Source organism: Macrotis lagotis, chromosome 4, assembly GCF_037893015.1.
Source record: "Macrotis lagotis isolate mMagLag1 chromosome 4, bilby.v1.9.chrom.fasta, whole genome shotgun sequence".
In the NCBI taxonomy this organism is placed as follows: domain Eukaryota; kingdom Metazoa; phylum Chordata; class Mammalia; order Peramelemorphia; family Peramelidae; genus Macrotis; species Macrotis lagotis.
In genome coordinates this window covers 62,610,872-62,625,857 of record NC_133661.1, presented here as the reverse complement: position 1 = coordinate 62,625,857, position 14,986 = coordinate 62,610,872, and the positions used below count along the sequence as shown (strand labels likewise).

Genomic DNA, 14,986 nt, shown 5'->3' with positions numbered 1-14,986 from the left:
ACATATGAACTTGACCTACCCCTCCCCTTGGAGATCACTCCTCCCCCCCAGGCATGACAGATAGGGGCACATTCTCTCTACATCTGGTCTTATGCTCAAAGGATGGCAGTTTATCACTTGTACAATAAATAGCAGAGGCCAGGGATCTCTCCCACAGCGCTGCTTGTACGATCAATCTGTGAATTTCCGAGGAGCTAAAGTCCCAGACTGGGGAGTTTTTTAGTTTTAAAACAATCGTAGGGAGGTAAGAAATTGCCACTTGTTTAATATGAGAAATAAGGAGAGTCGAGTCTAGCAGTCACCCAGGAACTGGCATTTCAATTCAGTCACAAAGGCATCTTTTAGGTGGGTGGTAGATGGATATTTTCTTCCCTCCCCTAGCCCTTCTGAGATCACTCAAATATGTAACTTCTGTACAATGCCCACAGCCAGCCAACCTGAGGAGGAGGAAGATCATATAAAGAGAGTCTTTGAGATGACTTATGGTCTCTTCCCCCCCCCCCCCCAGGAAACTATGCCCCAGACACCAATCTTCTCCAGTATGCTTGGGTCTAGTTGCAGTGGACAGGTGCAGCCAGACATGGGTGAACGGAGTGATGGAGACCTCGTTTTCCAGGATGGGAATCTTATCTCCGGATCCCTCGAAGCCTTGATTGAGCACCTGGTCCCCACCGTGGATTATTATCCAGACGTAAGTAGATGACCGAACTGGGGATTGGGGGTGGTGGTTTGGTCTATATGTTTGTGCCATGTCAGTCATATTAACAAAACTCAGTTTGAATCCTTCCTTGTGATCAGCTGGAGCTGCTATTATTTAACCACTTGTTTATTCCTAAAACACAGACAGATAGGGCCTGGACAGCTCCTTGGGACCAATGTGGGTACTACCAGAACCTGCTATGAGTCAAAACTTTAAGATAAGCTTGGCTTTGGCAAGCACTGAGTTGAAATGAAATTGAAACTGGTTCTTACCCAGGGGAGGACTCAGCTCCATTTACATTATAATTTTGGTTCCATCTGGAAGCTTGCTTCAGTCAGCCCACTGAGAGGCAGAAACAAGTTCATTTTCCATAAAACCTCCTTCAGCCCCAAATCAGCTGCTCCTTGACTTCAGAGGAAATCCATGGAAGGAAAAAAAAAAAAACTTTCTGACCTGGAATTCTAGAGTGATGTCAAAGGAGATCAAACAAAATTAGCACACTCATCTTGGCCATAACATTCTGTTTGGTCTAAGAGCTTAGATGCCAAACCCTAAAGGAGGCTTTCTTTATTGCCATCATCCCACAATTGTCATCATTCACCTTCCTCTTTCCTGTGTATATGCTTAATGCTATTTATGCACAAGTCTGTTTCCCAAGAAGCCACATGGCATGCTGGATAGATATCTTCTTTTTAAATATAATTATTTTATTTTTTCCCAATTATATTCAATAGTAGTTTCTACCTATCATTTTTGGCAAGGTTTTGAATTTTACATGTTTCCCCCCCACCCTCCCTTCCCTTCCCCTTCCCCTCCATAGAAGGCAGTCTGATAATCTTTACACTGTTGGTAGATAGAGATCTAACCTTGGAGCCAAAAAACCTGGGTCCAAATCCCACCTGTAAAATAAATTGGCTAGATGATCCTTGGCAAGTCACTTGAACCCTCAATGTTTCAGGGAACTCTCTAATATTCTTAGTAGCAGAAAAGATATTGAAGTTCATTGGCTGAAGGGGGTTACCCCATTTCAGCCTTCCCTCTACCAATGAAATCACAGATCCAGAGCATAGCACATTGACCAATACATAGGAAGAACTCAGAATTGTTTACTGAATTTAACGAATGAGACGGCTGAGATTAAAAAGTTCTAACCAGTCTAGTGAGGGTGTTCTGCAACCACACGACCAGATTATGTCCCCTTCCTTCAGTACTAAAATTCCCTCCTCCCTCTTTTATACAAATCTGAACCCAACTTCCATCCCTTTATTATTTTTATTTTGACTGAGGTTAGTGGCTTGTTTGGAATTGATAAAAATTGAAATGAAAAACCAATACAACCTCTCTCTCTCTCTCTCTCTCTCTCTCTCTCTCTCTCTCTCTCTCTCTCTCTCTCTCTCTCTCTGGTACCTGCTTATGCTTATGTCTATTCTTCCAGTCACAATAAAGAAATCCTGGTGACACCAAATGGTCCTTCCAGATTCCTAAGGTCTTCAAGTTTCCAAGTTACCCCTGATGGAAATACATTTTTCAAATCATCAGTATCCATTCTGGTCCTTATCTTTTAAATTAGAAATGTGACAGAACCACTTTAACAATGATGATTCTACCACTTGTAACTCTCTGTTGAGCTTCCTTAAAGAAAGATTTAGAAGGATCAGTGCCAGCCTTAAAGGGGAAAAAGAAGTATCAAATATATTAAGAGAATTTGATTGAGCCTTCTCCACTGCCCCTGTTCCTCAAACCTCCATTATGATTCCCCTGGTTGCCATTATAGCTCTTGCTTCCCCTTAGATTTCCTATACTTTGAATCTCTTGATACCAGTTTTAAGCCCATTATTAAATGACTGCTACAGAGGCAGGTTTTTTCCTCTAATCAAACTTTTCTCCATCTCTTACTATATCGTAAGTCCTCCAATGAAGCAAAACAAACAAACAAACAAAAAAAAAAAAACCACCATAGAGACTTTGTCCCTTCCCTCAGAAATCAGACTAAGTTGTTGAAGAAGAAAAGCATTTACATGTCCAAAGACAAATAAAGATGTAAGGCTGTAAGGCAGAAACTGTTACACATGTACATATATATGTATATATAGTCACACATCTAGTGAGTGTCTGAGGCAGGCTTTGAACTCATGTTTTCCTGAATCAAGACCCAGAACTCTATCCATTGCAAATCCAAATGTTTAAAAAAAAAACGAAGTGACTTGCCCAGGGTCATATGGTCAGTCTCTATCAAACACAGGACTTGAACCCAGAACTCTGAGGTCAGCTCTCTCTCTTCTATACTGCACAACCTCTCCATTAATAAAATCTGACTTTAAAAATAAGTCTGGCCACACCACTTCCTAGCTTAAGAAACACCAGGCTAGTCACTGGTCTCTAGAATAAAAACTTTTATTTGGTTTTTGAAACCACATGCAGTCTGGCTTCCGCTTACCTCCTTTAGGTTGATTGTACTCTACTCCTTTACTTTAGATTTCTGCTAAACTGACTTCATTGCCATTCTGTATTCACAACATACCTGCTTACATCCCCATGCTTTGCAGAAACTGAACCTGAGGGCCTGGAAGGCAGTCCCATCTCATCTCCACCTTGTAGAAATCCTCTCTTCCTTTGCAATTCAGCTCAGGTGATATCTACAGGAGCTAGATGTTATAACTAGGAAATCGCTAGTGTTCTTCCCCTACTAAAGTCAGCTAGGTGGTACATTCAGTAGAATATTGAGTATGAAATTCAAAAACTCAAAGTTGTGTGACCTTGAGCAAGTCACCTAATGTCTGTATACCTCAGTTTCCTTAAATGTACAATAAGGATAATAAAGCACCCACCTGCTAGGATTGTGGTGAGGATTAAGTGAGCTAATATTTAGAAAACTATGAGCACAGTTGAATTACTTTTTATTTACTTTGTACATATTTTTGTATATACATGCCTACCCATCCCCAGTTGTGAATTCCTTCAGATTAGAGATATTTTGGTCTTCATGTTCCCCCAGAACTAATAGGTACTTAAACCAGATCACATTCTAGAGGCAAGGAAACTGAGGCAGGCAGAGGGAAAGCGACCTAGAGTTGAGGTCACTGGACTTATCCTGGTCACCCAATTCAGCACTAGAAAAGGTAGTCCAAGTCTCTCTTTCCTCCAGTTCCAGCTCCCTTTCCTCTCTTCTGTCATGCCAGGAAATATGTATTGGAGCAATGCAGAAGAAAGATCATGTCCTTCACTCACTGTTCATGTCACTAACCAAACTCATTGAGCACTGGAATGGTATTTGATCCCCGAGGAATCCAATAATTTTCCAGGGATGGTGAGGGTGAAGCACATTATCACCTCCTGTTAATTATCTCTGGTTCTAAGAATTAAGAGCCTATAGATAAGCAAAATCTTTGACAAATTTGCTTTAGCCCAACTATTTTATAGAAACATTTGCTAAAATCAGCGCTCTGATTTACATGCCATCTTTTCCCCTTCCTGAATCCACTTCTTGTTTAAAGGTGATTCGGGGCGGGGGGGAGAGAAATAACCCAAAGAGTAAATATCACTCATGAACAATAGAAGCAAAACTAGATAAGCTGCATCTCCGATCCTTAGATGGCTGAGAGAAAGCTAACCTCTTTGAGGAAATCCTAGAACCAAAGGGAAAGGCAAGGGACTGCTGTGGCGGTAGTAGTAGATGGATGTGTTGGCAGATCGGAGCTCAGGGAAGTTGGTCTAAGCAGATGGGCAATAGGCATAGCATATGAGATCCTGTCTAAATTGGGAGACTTGTTCTGTACATGGAATCCTGTGTACTGAAGTGTAGGAATGGAATGTCCTGCTCCCTGCCACCATCATATCAGACGCATGGCAGACAGATCCCATACAACAGAGACTGAACAGAGGGAGCAAAAGCAAAACTTTCTGTCTCCACTCCCCTCCCTTTTCATCTCCAAACAACATTGGTACATTCTTGGTATATAAAGTAATAGCTCCCTCTTTAGTCCTGGGCTTTATTTCCCCATCCCTTCCCCCTTCTCTTAATTGATGATGTCTCTTAGCAACCCATGTAGACATCAGAGGTATTTGCCTGCCTTTTCACTCAGGAAGCAATAAGTCCTTTTGTGTTGGGTTGATCAGTTCTTAATGCTGAGTATTTGTATAGGCTCTTCCACACTTCTCTCTCTCTCTCTCTCTCTCTCTCTCTCTCTCTCTCTCTCTCTCTCTCTCTCTCTCTCTCTGTTTCTGTCTCTCTGTCTGTGTCTGTCTGTCTGTCTCTCTCATTCTCTTACTCTGTCTCTCTCCTTCCTCCCCTTTTTTCTCATTCTCTTTCTCTCCCTTCCTTGCTGCTCTCCCCAATACCACCCCTCTCAAATACCTATTGGTTTTAGAGAGTGATAACTATGGCCATTACTTCTCTGTCCCTGTGGAATAGGAGTTAAGCAATAACTACAATTTCTCTTTCATTTAACTCCTTTCAGTGAACAGAACTTTGTTTCTTAATTCTCTCAAACCCTCTTTAATCAAGGAGAGGAGAGCAGGAAGAAGCCAAATTACATTAGTAAATCATACACTGACATCTTTCTAAATATCACCTAGCTCCAGTAAGGATGACCCAAAATACTCTGCTCTATTATTTCCTTGGCAACCAGGACTTCTTGCTCTTGGCCTGAGCCCTATTAGGTCAACACTGGGGCAGAAGCTATGACTAAGCTGAGGATTTCAAATATGCTTACCAAACTGACGTCAGACACCAACTAGGAAACTGGGTATATCCAAGGTCATGGAAAAATATTTTGTAACTACAGAACTGGATGCATTTTCCTAAAGTACTGAACTCCTGCATGGGGATGGTAGGGGCAGAGAAGAGTCAGTCCAAGTTAAAGGAGGATTTAGGCGAAATCCTATCCCGGGGGATTTTAGCTTTTATAGCAGTCATGAAGAAAGCAAAAAAATCACACAAAAAAGGAGAGCCCATCAGCGAATCCCACTCTATTGACAGTTATATTTCTCTTTTTTTAGGTTTTTATTTTTGCAAGGCAAATTGGGTTAAGTAGCTTGCCCAAGGCCACACAGCTAGGTAATTATTAAGTGTCTGAGACTGGATTTGAACTCAGGTACTCCTGACTCCAGGGCTGGTGCTTTATCCACTGCACCACCTAGACACCCCGACAGTTATAGTTCATAGTGACTGATGAATAGTATTGCAGATATGCAGTGGGTAGATACTCCTCCTCTTCCACATTCTTCTTGGAATCATTCAAACATGAACCCTCAATAGAATGGACAAGTTCTTTCCTTTTGCCCTCCTAAGGACAAAGATCTTTTAATTGGAAAAATCAAGATGTGAACTAGACTAGCAGAGAATTTCCAGAAACCAGGGCCTCTGCTGCTTCATTCCTTACCCCACACTCAGGCCCCCAAAAGTTAATCCATGATGATACCCCCATCAACCCAAGGACAAATGTTCCTTGAGTTTGGGACAGAAGGAGGTGGCCCAGAATGAACAGGTCTAGTGTGACTTCTGCCATTCTTTGAATTCATTCTATCACAGAACTCCCTTCTAACCCCTAAAATTCTTTATTTCCTTCTCTAATAAAGTTTGGTGATTTCTTTGCTAAATTCTCATGGAGTCAAAGGAAAACCTTAAAGGGATAGTTCTAAGTAATTATTAGGGTGAAGCCTAAGACCAGGAAAAGAAACTAGTTCAGAGTACTTATATTAATAATAATAGTAATAATAATTGAATTAATATAATGCTTTAAGATTTATGAAATGCCTTACTTATATCATCTCATTCAGTCCTTATGATATTTGTGGGAAGTAGCTGTTATTATTATCCTGATTTTATGGGTGAGGATACTGAGGCTGAGAGGTTGTGACTTATTCAGAAGCATATTGCTATGGGCTATAGAAAGGAGGACTGGAACTCAGGGGATTCTGCTTCCAAACCTAGCATTCGATCCACCATGTACTAGGTCGCCTAGTTGCCATATCCTGCTGTGAAGGCTTAGGACAAAGGTAACACAATACCAGAAACCATTGCCTCCTGATCGCATTCACTTAGCTTTTACTTTTCAGCCAAAGAACACAGAAGATATACCTTTTCCTTGTGACCAATCATGGCCTCATTTCCAAATTGTACAGACATAGCCAATGCTTCAGTGACCAAAGAAATTGCCTCCATATATCCCTGTGCTTCCAATACAGCTACTTTCTTAGTCGATTGGAAATTTTAAAGACCATAACGAGTTCATAGATACTATAGAACCATTTTTTCAGTGACAATAATCATATATAATAACTGACCTGTCAAAAGGAATATAAGATTTATAAAGTAATTTTCTTATTTGATCTGCTCTTCACTACAACTTTGAGAGGCAGCTACTATCGGCAATACCATCCTCATTTTACAGATAAGGAAATGGAGGTCCAGAAAGATTAAGTAATTCACTTATGGTGTCATTGGTAGTAAATGTGGGATCCAGGATCTGAACTCAAATCTCCTTACCTCCAAGACCAGGATTGTTTCTATTCTACCTCTCAACTGTAATGTATACAAAACATGCAGTTCTGATCCTTGAGAATATAACAACTTCACCAGAGTGATTCTTTTTTTTGTTATTTATTTTGAATTTTATAATTTTCCCCCTAATCTTGCTTCCCTCTCCCCACCCCCATAGAAGGCAGACTGTTCATCTTTATATTGGTTCCATGGTATACACTGATCTAAGTTGGATGTGATAAGAAAGAAATCATATCCTCATGGAAAAAAATAAAGCATAAGATATCAAAATTAAATAATAAGATAATTTTTTTAATTAAAGGTAATAGTCTTTGGTCTTTGCTCAAACTCCACAATTCTTTCTCTGGATACAGATGATATTCTCCGTCGCAGATAGCCCAAAATTGTGCCTGATTGTTGCATTGATGGAATGAGCAAGTCCATTAAGATTGATCATCACCCCCACAGAGTGATTCTTGAATGTCTTGCTCTGATCCCTCCCAGTCTCTTTCCTTCACAGTGTTAATTCTTGCTCAGATTGCCTAGCAATCTGCTAGGCAGGCTGTGATAGAATTCTCTTTCTCCAGTCTTTTCCTCTGTTATTCAACAGTTATTCAGTTCTTTCAGGTTTATCCTTAAAAACAAACAAAAGAATTTCTCTATAGACAAATGCTTAATAATCCCAATAGTATTGAATTACCACAATTGTGCCTTGTTCACTTTGAAGTAAAATGGAGAGGTCACATTTTCAACACCTGTCACTAAAAAAGGTAGATCACCTAACTTGTAAAATCAAAGAGTTCTTTAGCAAAAGCAGAATAGTGAATAGTGCACAAGATGGAAACATGGGGGAATAAAATCAAAAGTTCCCAAGTTCATTTTTTAAAACATCACCAACCTGGGATCAGTGATGCTTATGATGACTCATTTTGCCACTCACCCCGCAGAGTTTGACTGGTGGTTGGTGTGGGGTGGGGGGTATTTGCAACCTACCCCACAAGTAACGAGTGTTGCTAAGTAACCCCCATCAGCAGGGGTCAGATGCAGAGAGTGGGAGGCTTGCTCCAATCATGATGTGGTTTTCTGGCTTTAATGGGTAGGTGGCTCACAGCAAAGCTCAATATGAAATACATCTTAGTTCTAACTGATTTCATGCAAATTTTCTTGTTTGCTTTTTAAAAAGCTATTTTGGATCTAAGGGGAAGCAACAGAAGTTCTCACTATAAATTATAAATTAGAGTAACTGGCTCCATTTCTACTGGCAAGTGTTTTCTAAATGACATGGTCCTTTGGGCAGATACACTATTTAAGGGCATCCAAACAACTCAAGTGTCAACTTTTATGTTTCTGCTTACTTTGCTTCTATTAAAATAACACATATTCACTTTATGATTATCAGGAAAAAAACATTTGAAGTATTCCATTTGGGACAAATGTTTTTCACAAATTGAATAGCACGCTTTCTCTAACCTCTCCAACCATTAAATTTCCTACAGACAAGTGTTTTTACTGGACTTAACAAACTCTCCAAAAACAACATTTATGTACTTAAGGTGACTTTATTCTGAAAATACTTGAATGGATGCCCCCTTTGGTTAAATAAATACATCTGCAAATGTATGTTACCATGAAATATTGACAGACATAGAGAAGGACTCAAATTCATTGCTGGGAAGAACTGGCAGACTACCTCTCATGTCAGACAATGTGGTCTGCAGCCATTTTTTTACATTAAATTGCCCTGAAAATCATGAATATATTATAACAAAAGTTATAGAGGTCCACTATGATTCTGATCAGTATATGACTCATTAATAAAGTTTATTATATTTGTTATCTTGCCCTGTCAATTCATTTCACCTAGTATTGTGGTTGTAAAGTCAATTAGCAGTGTTAGAGTGCACTTGACTTCCAAAGGACCATGCACCAGGAATCAAAATGCCTTAGTTCTCTACTAAGTCTACCACCACCTAGCAATATGCTCTTGCTCAAATCATTTTACATCTTGGTACCTCAATGTCTTTATCTTTCAGATTAGGAACTGGAGAAGAACAGTGTATCACGTTTGTTTGTTTGTTTTTACTTAAAGCACTATATTGTTCTTTGCCATGAGAAAACTTGGATTGATATGAGAGTCAAGTAACTTGGACCTGAGGTTGCAAAAATATATTCCAAAAAATTTCTGGCACATCTTTTAAGATCTTACAGAACCATTGGAAACCACTGGACTAAATTCAGAAAAGGCTCATAAGAAAGTGGGAAGTGAGGTTTTATTCATCAACACTGGGGAAATTGCTTCTGCCAAGTACTAAAATATTATTTCTTCTTTCTCCCCATCTTGATAGAGGACTTATATCTTCACCTTCCTCCTGAGCTCCCGAATCTTCATCCCTCCCTATGACCTTCTGGCCAAGGTGGGCCAGATCTGTACCAAGCAGAAACAGCAGTTGGAGGCCGAGACAGAAAAGGTAAAATTTTGAACAACTTTGTTCTAATTCATCTATCTTAACCATGAATAGAGTGGCCTTTGATTAAATTCATTTAATGTTACATTTGACAATGCAAATGGAGTCAAAATTAGAGAAAGTTAACCTCAGAGGGAACTTTAGAAGTTGTCGATTAAAGTCCCTTCACTTTGCTGTTGGGAAAACTGAAGCCCAGAAAATTTTAGAAATCAATCAATGAATAAACACTGATTAAGTTCCTACCATGTGCTAAGGACAATCAATACCAAAACAAAAATTAAACAATCCCTGACCTTAAGAAGTGAGGAAAATCATGTATTTGTTTTTATACACATATATGCATATATATGCATATATGTATGTATATATGTATATGAAAATGGAAACAAGATCATTTGGGGAACAGGAGAGATTGAAAGTAGGAGTATCTGCAAGGGGTAGAAGGCACAATTAGAGGTTTCATGCAGAGGGGGATCACTTGTGTTCAGAACTTCTAAAAGGCAGAAATAAAGAGGGTTTGCATTCTAGCAATAAGAGAGAGTCAGTATACAGGTACAAATATGGGACAGGAAGTGTCATTTATGAAAGAACAATCCAAAGGCCAGTTAGGCTAGACTAAAGTGTGCATGAAGAAAAGTAATATGCAATAAATCTGAAAAAGGGTAGTGTGGGATCAGGTTACAAAGGATTTTAACTACTCAAAATAGGCATTTGCATTTATAATATAAAGGGCAATAGGGAGCCATTGGAGTATTCTGAAGAGAAAAGTGAGTTGGTCAAACCCAGGTTGCCCAAGCCTAGAATTAGGATTTTGACTCAGATATCTTAACTCCTAAACCATTTTATCCTTTTCATTATAGCTCAGTTGCCTCTTACTCTATACTAGAATCAAGAAATTTCAGTAATTGTTCAGGGGAGTCCGGTATTAGTTTTATGGACATCCAGAAAGTTAAAATACATTCCTGCCCCAGGGATAGCAAAGAGCCAGTCTTGCTAGCCAATATCCTAAAAATTGCAGACAATTTAAGATTTTTTTAATAATAGGATGCTAGAACTTAAAACCTCCAGGAATCTATGGTGTCTTAATTTTCACTTGCTTTCAAAGTTTAAACCTTTCATGACCCAGTAACTCTGGCTTCTTCCAATCACATTCATAAGTCAAGGAAAACATCTGCCCTTCAGGCAGAATGAGGCTCATGACTCTTTGAATGAAATCATTATAGGCTGATGGTCTGATCATGAAAGGTCTAAGTTATGAGGCTGACCCTGGACAAGGCAGAGAGGACAGAGCCCTTACCATTTATTTGGCCCTTGATAAAAAAAAAAAAGCTTTTCCCAGAATTGTTGGGGTTTTTTGAAAGTGAACTTCCCTCCTTGCCTTTAATAACTTTATGTCCATATACTTTGAGGGTGATAAACCTTCTTCCCCAGAAACCGTAGAGCTAAGGAATAAGGATAAAAAGTACAAATGGGAAGCTATTGTTCTCCAAGTCACATTTGAGTCGCTGTCCTTCTTTGCTTAAAATTCAAAATTAGTTTTTGAAGGAGGGAAAAAAAAATCACAAAAGTCTTCTTGGTGAAGGGACCAAATAGTGGATTCCAAATGAATGCATTCCTTTCTTGACCTTTGACATGGATGTTTAAAGGCAAACGGATTTTCAATTATGGGGCCAAGAAAGCACCTCGGAACTCTAATGCTATCAACTGCAGTGACCCTACTAAAGCACCTTGAGATGCAGTGTCACACAGTAGAGAAGAAAGTCTGCATTTGCTTCTTTGAGCCACATAATTTCCTTTCCAAAGCTTAGAAAGGCACTGGTCTTCTTCTTACATACTGATTACAAGCCATTGCCAATTATGGCAAACCCTCAGAGAATGGTCCTATTTCTTGATTCATTTGTTAATTTTCAATACACTTACTTGTCGAGTAGTTTACCAATTCTTGGTTTTTATAGTGACTTAAATAAACTTCAATTTTGTAATTGTCAGATAGCCAAATAGTGAATTTGAGGGATTCAGGATGACCAACTCGGAGCAAACATTTTCTAAAACTGAATGGTGAAAGGTCACTGATAGAAAATGAAAATTTCTCTGTGTATCCTGAGTAAATGTGGGATCTTGATGCCTTAAGAATTTGAGAATCTGAGGGAGACAAGAGCTTCTTCCCTGTGAACAAGAGCCTTAGGCTGAGTCTATTCAGAACCCTAGCTTTAGCCCTAAATCCCTACTTCCCCTTCTTCTCTCATCTAGTTCAACTTGGATTCCAGAAACTAAACCCATTTAGATCCCCCTAATTATGGGCAGGATAAAATCCTCAGGGTCAGGTTTTCCATCTCTTTAGGCCTCTCTGGGTGTCTTTCTTTTTTTCTCTGCATCTCACTCTCTCTCCACAATCTACCTCTGTGTAGGTGTGTGTGTGTGTATGTGTGTGTGTGTCTATATTTTTGTCTCAACCTATCTCTGTCTCTTTCTGCATAAGACACCAAGTGACCATACAAGTCCTGCTATCCTTGGACCTCTCCTCATCTTACTAATAACTTATTTCATTGACCTATCAGCTGAGACCTAGGTTCCACCTTGGTGATATATACTCCTCAAAGGAAGAAGAATAATTTTCCTACTGCAGAGCTGTAATTAAGTGCCTGCTCTTTTATTCCCAAACATTTTTATCCCCACGGTGATGGAAGGAGAACTATTCCATAATCTATTTTTAGAGAATATTTTTTATGGAATTTAGAGAATTTTTTTAGAGAATCCATTATTATCTCAGATGTTGTTTATGTCCTTCTATTTACACAACCAAGACTATTGTTAACCCCATTTTTAGACAAGATAACTGAGGTCCATTGCTTGATTAATGGAAGGCACAATGAATCTATAACTTTAAGTAAGAAAAATAGGTGGATAAGGAAGAGCAATTCAGAACTCTATTCAAAGACTTTTGACTGAATGATAGCTACAAATGGAGCACAAACATCCTGGAGGGCAATATGGTTGGGAAAAGGCAAAAGAAAACAACACTCTCTTCTTTGATAAGAGAACAGTTATACTAGTCTGCCACAGAACTTCGGGTAGAAGTCTTGGAAGGTCATGAGATTAGGTGGGTGAAACTATAGAATGGTTCATGTGAATGAGAGATGACTGAAGAATTGTGATGCCAATTGTGGTGGGATGATTGAAACAGTTGCTTAACAAAGTTTTGGTCATTAGTGACATTCCTCTCCTCTCCCCCAAGTCCATCTTCCCACTCAGCTCATGCTTCTACCCAATGTCTTTTCATAAATGACTTGCAGAGAACAACAAATGCAGTAGTTTGCTAAGAACTGGTCCTCAGACAAAGATTTCCCATCTTCCCCTTCTGTATCTCCTATGACACCAAATCATATATAATAGCAGCCTACATCTATATTTCAAACCTCAAGTCAAAATTAGAAAGGGGGATCATTTTAGCTCACTACTACCAGAAATGATTGATTCTATTTTATTGCTCTGGGTCACTGACACCCATCTCTATCCAATGTATCTAAGGTCAGGATGGGCCAAATGATTTCCTTCAGTGGCAAAATTTCAAACCAATAAAATTTAAAATCTGAAAGTAAGATCGGTAAAAAAAAGACACTGACTATGTAAATCTATTTAAAAGTATTGATAGGTAAACCCATGATAGAAACCAAATCTTAATGCTATAATATGTCTAAAGTTCTTTGCAACACTTAAGCCACTCTATAAGTCTGAGCTTTTGCTATTACAATATGGTATGAGTTTTCAGATTTTGAAGTGAAGGGAGCAACACTGAGATTCCAGCAGGGAAGTCCCTAATCGCAGGGGAAATTTGACTGGAAAAAGTTACTTTGACATCTCTCTAGTCATCACATTCTCTAATAGCAGCACACATTTAAACTTCCAGTCTGGAAACCAAACTTTCTGAAGATCTTTTTCTGACTCAGAAATGCTTTCACCATGCCCTCAAGCCTGTGATGGAATGTTTGAGAGGTCAACAAACATCAGTCTTTTCTGCCCTATGTTGTTAAGTTCAGAAAGTATCATTCTAATCTAGTCACACATCCACCTCTATCCAAAGTATCTAAAGTCAGGATGGGTCAAACTATTCCCTTCAGAGTGGCAAAATTCCAAACTAATAAAATCTGGAAATCTGAAAATAAAATCTGAATAAAAGGATGCTGAGTATATAAATATATTTAAAAGTATTAGTTAGTTAAAAGTATTGATAGATAAACCCATGATAGAAACTAAGATTTTAATGGTATAATGTATCTCAAGGTCTTTGCAATACTTAAGACACTATAAAAGTCATTTGATTTCCTAAGGTTTGCCCTTAACTCCCTTTCCAGCCAGTTGCACATTACCCACCATCAAAACCTCACTTCAGACAATATGTTTCCTCCTTCAAAGGGAAAACTAAAACATAGAACTAAAAGTCCTTGGCCACCCAATAAGCTTATTATTCAAAGATCAGGAGGACTTAACACACCCTCATATCTAGACACAACATTCAGTCACCCTTTCCTTATTCTCCCATCAGCAAGAAAAACTAAACCACAATCACAGGATTCTAATCCTTAAACTCCCAGTTCTCTGTGAATACTAAATCTGACCCAGATTTAGGGAACCTGGTTTCTCTTCCTCAAGGAGGTATGATTTGAACCAGGGTAGATTTGGGTCTCAGATTCATAAAGCTAGATCCCTTCTTTTTCTCCTTAAAGCTCTTTCCCTTTCTTTAGGAATATAGATCATAGGGCAACAACTTTATAACTGCAAGGCAACTAAAAGGTCATCTAATTCAATTTCTTCATTTTACAAATGACTAAACTGACGTCTTATATAGTCATATGTCCAGATTCGCCCAAAGGAAGCAATTCTCCTAGATAGAAGACACATGATAAGTTTGCTTATTGACAATATTAGGTTCATCAACTTGGTTTTGAAATGTTTTAATAAATATATTTTAATATAACTGATTTTCTTTGTAATCTTGTGTTCTAATTTATGCATTTAAAAACATTATTCTGAGAAAGGCTTCTCTGTCTTCACCAACTGGATCTATGACACAAAATGCTTAAGAACCCTTGCCCTAGAGTTGGTTTGCCCTTTGCAGGAATAAAAAAGAATACTAGCCTGAGCCCCTAAAACCTGAGCTACCAAAAACAGGGTGTGCTGGAGTCAGCCCAGATTAGCTTGTGAAAGCTGACTCCCAAACTTTCATTGTTAGCATGTTATAACCTTGATTATCTTAATTTTATTGTCTAGGTTTAAGAAATAAATGGAGAAAAAAATTTAAAAAGAAATAAATAGAGAAAATGTTAATAATCTTGTAGTTTT

General features: G+C 38.7%; 1 protein-coding gene across 3 annotated transcripts in view; it reads left to right on the top strand.

Annotated features, from left to right (window-relative positions):
• RASGEF1A (RasGEF domain family member 1A) overlaps window positions 1–14,986 on the top strand; it is an 87,316-nt gene that overhangs the window by 53,236 nt on the left and 19,094 nt on the right. For all 3 annotated transcript variants that reach the window (XM_074232975.1, XM_074232976.1, XM_074232974.1), the window contains exons 2-3: window positions 509–691; window positions 9,527–9,649. In XM_074232975.1, the coding sequence (XP_074089076.1) occupies window positions 515–691; window positions 9,527–9,649 (300 nt within the window). In that variant the 5' untranslated portion in view covers window positions 509–514. The remainder of the gene's footprint in view (window positions 1–508; window positions 692–9,526; window positions 9,650–14,986) is intronic.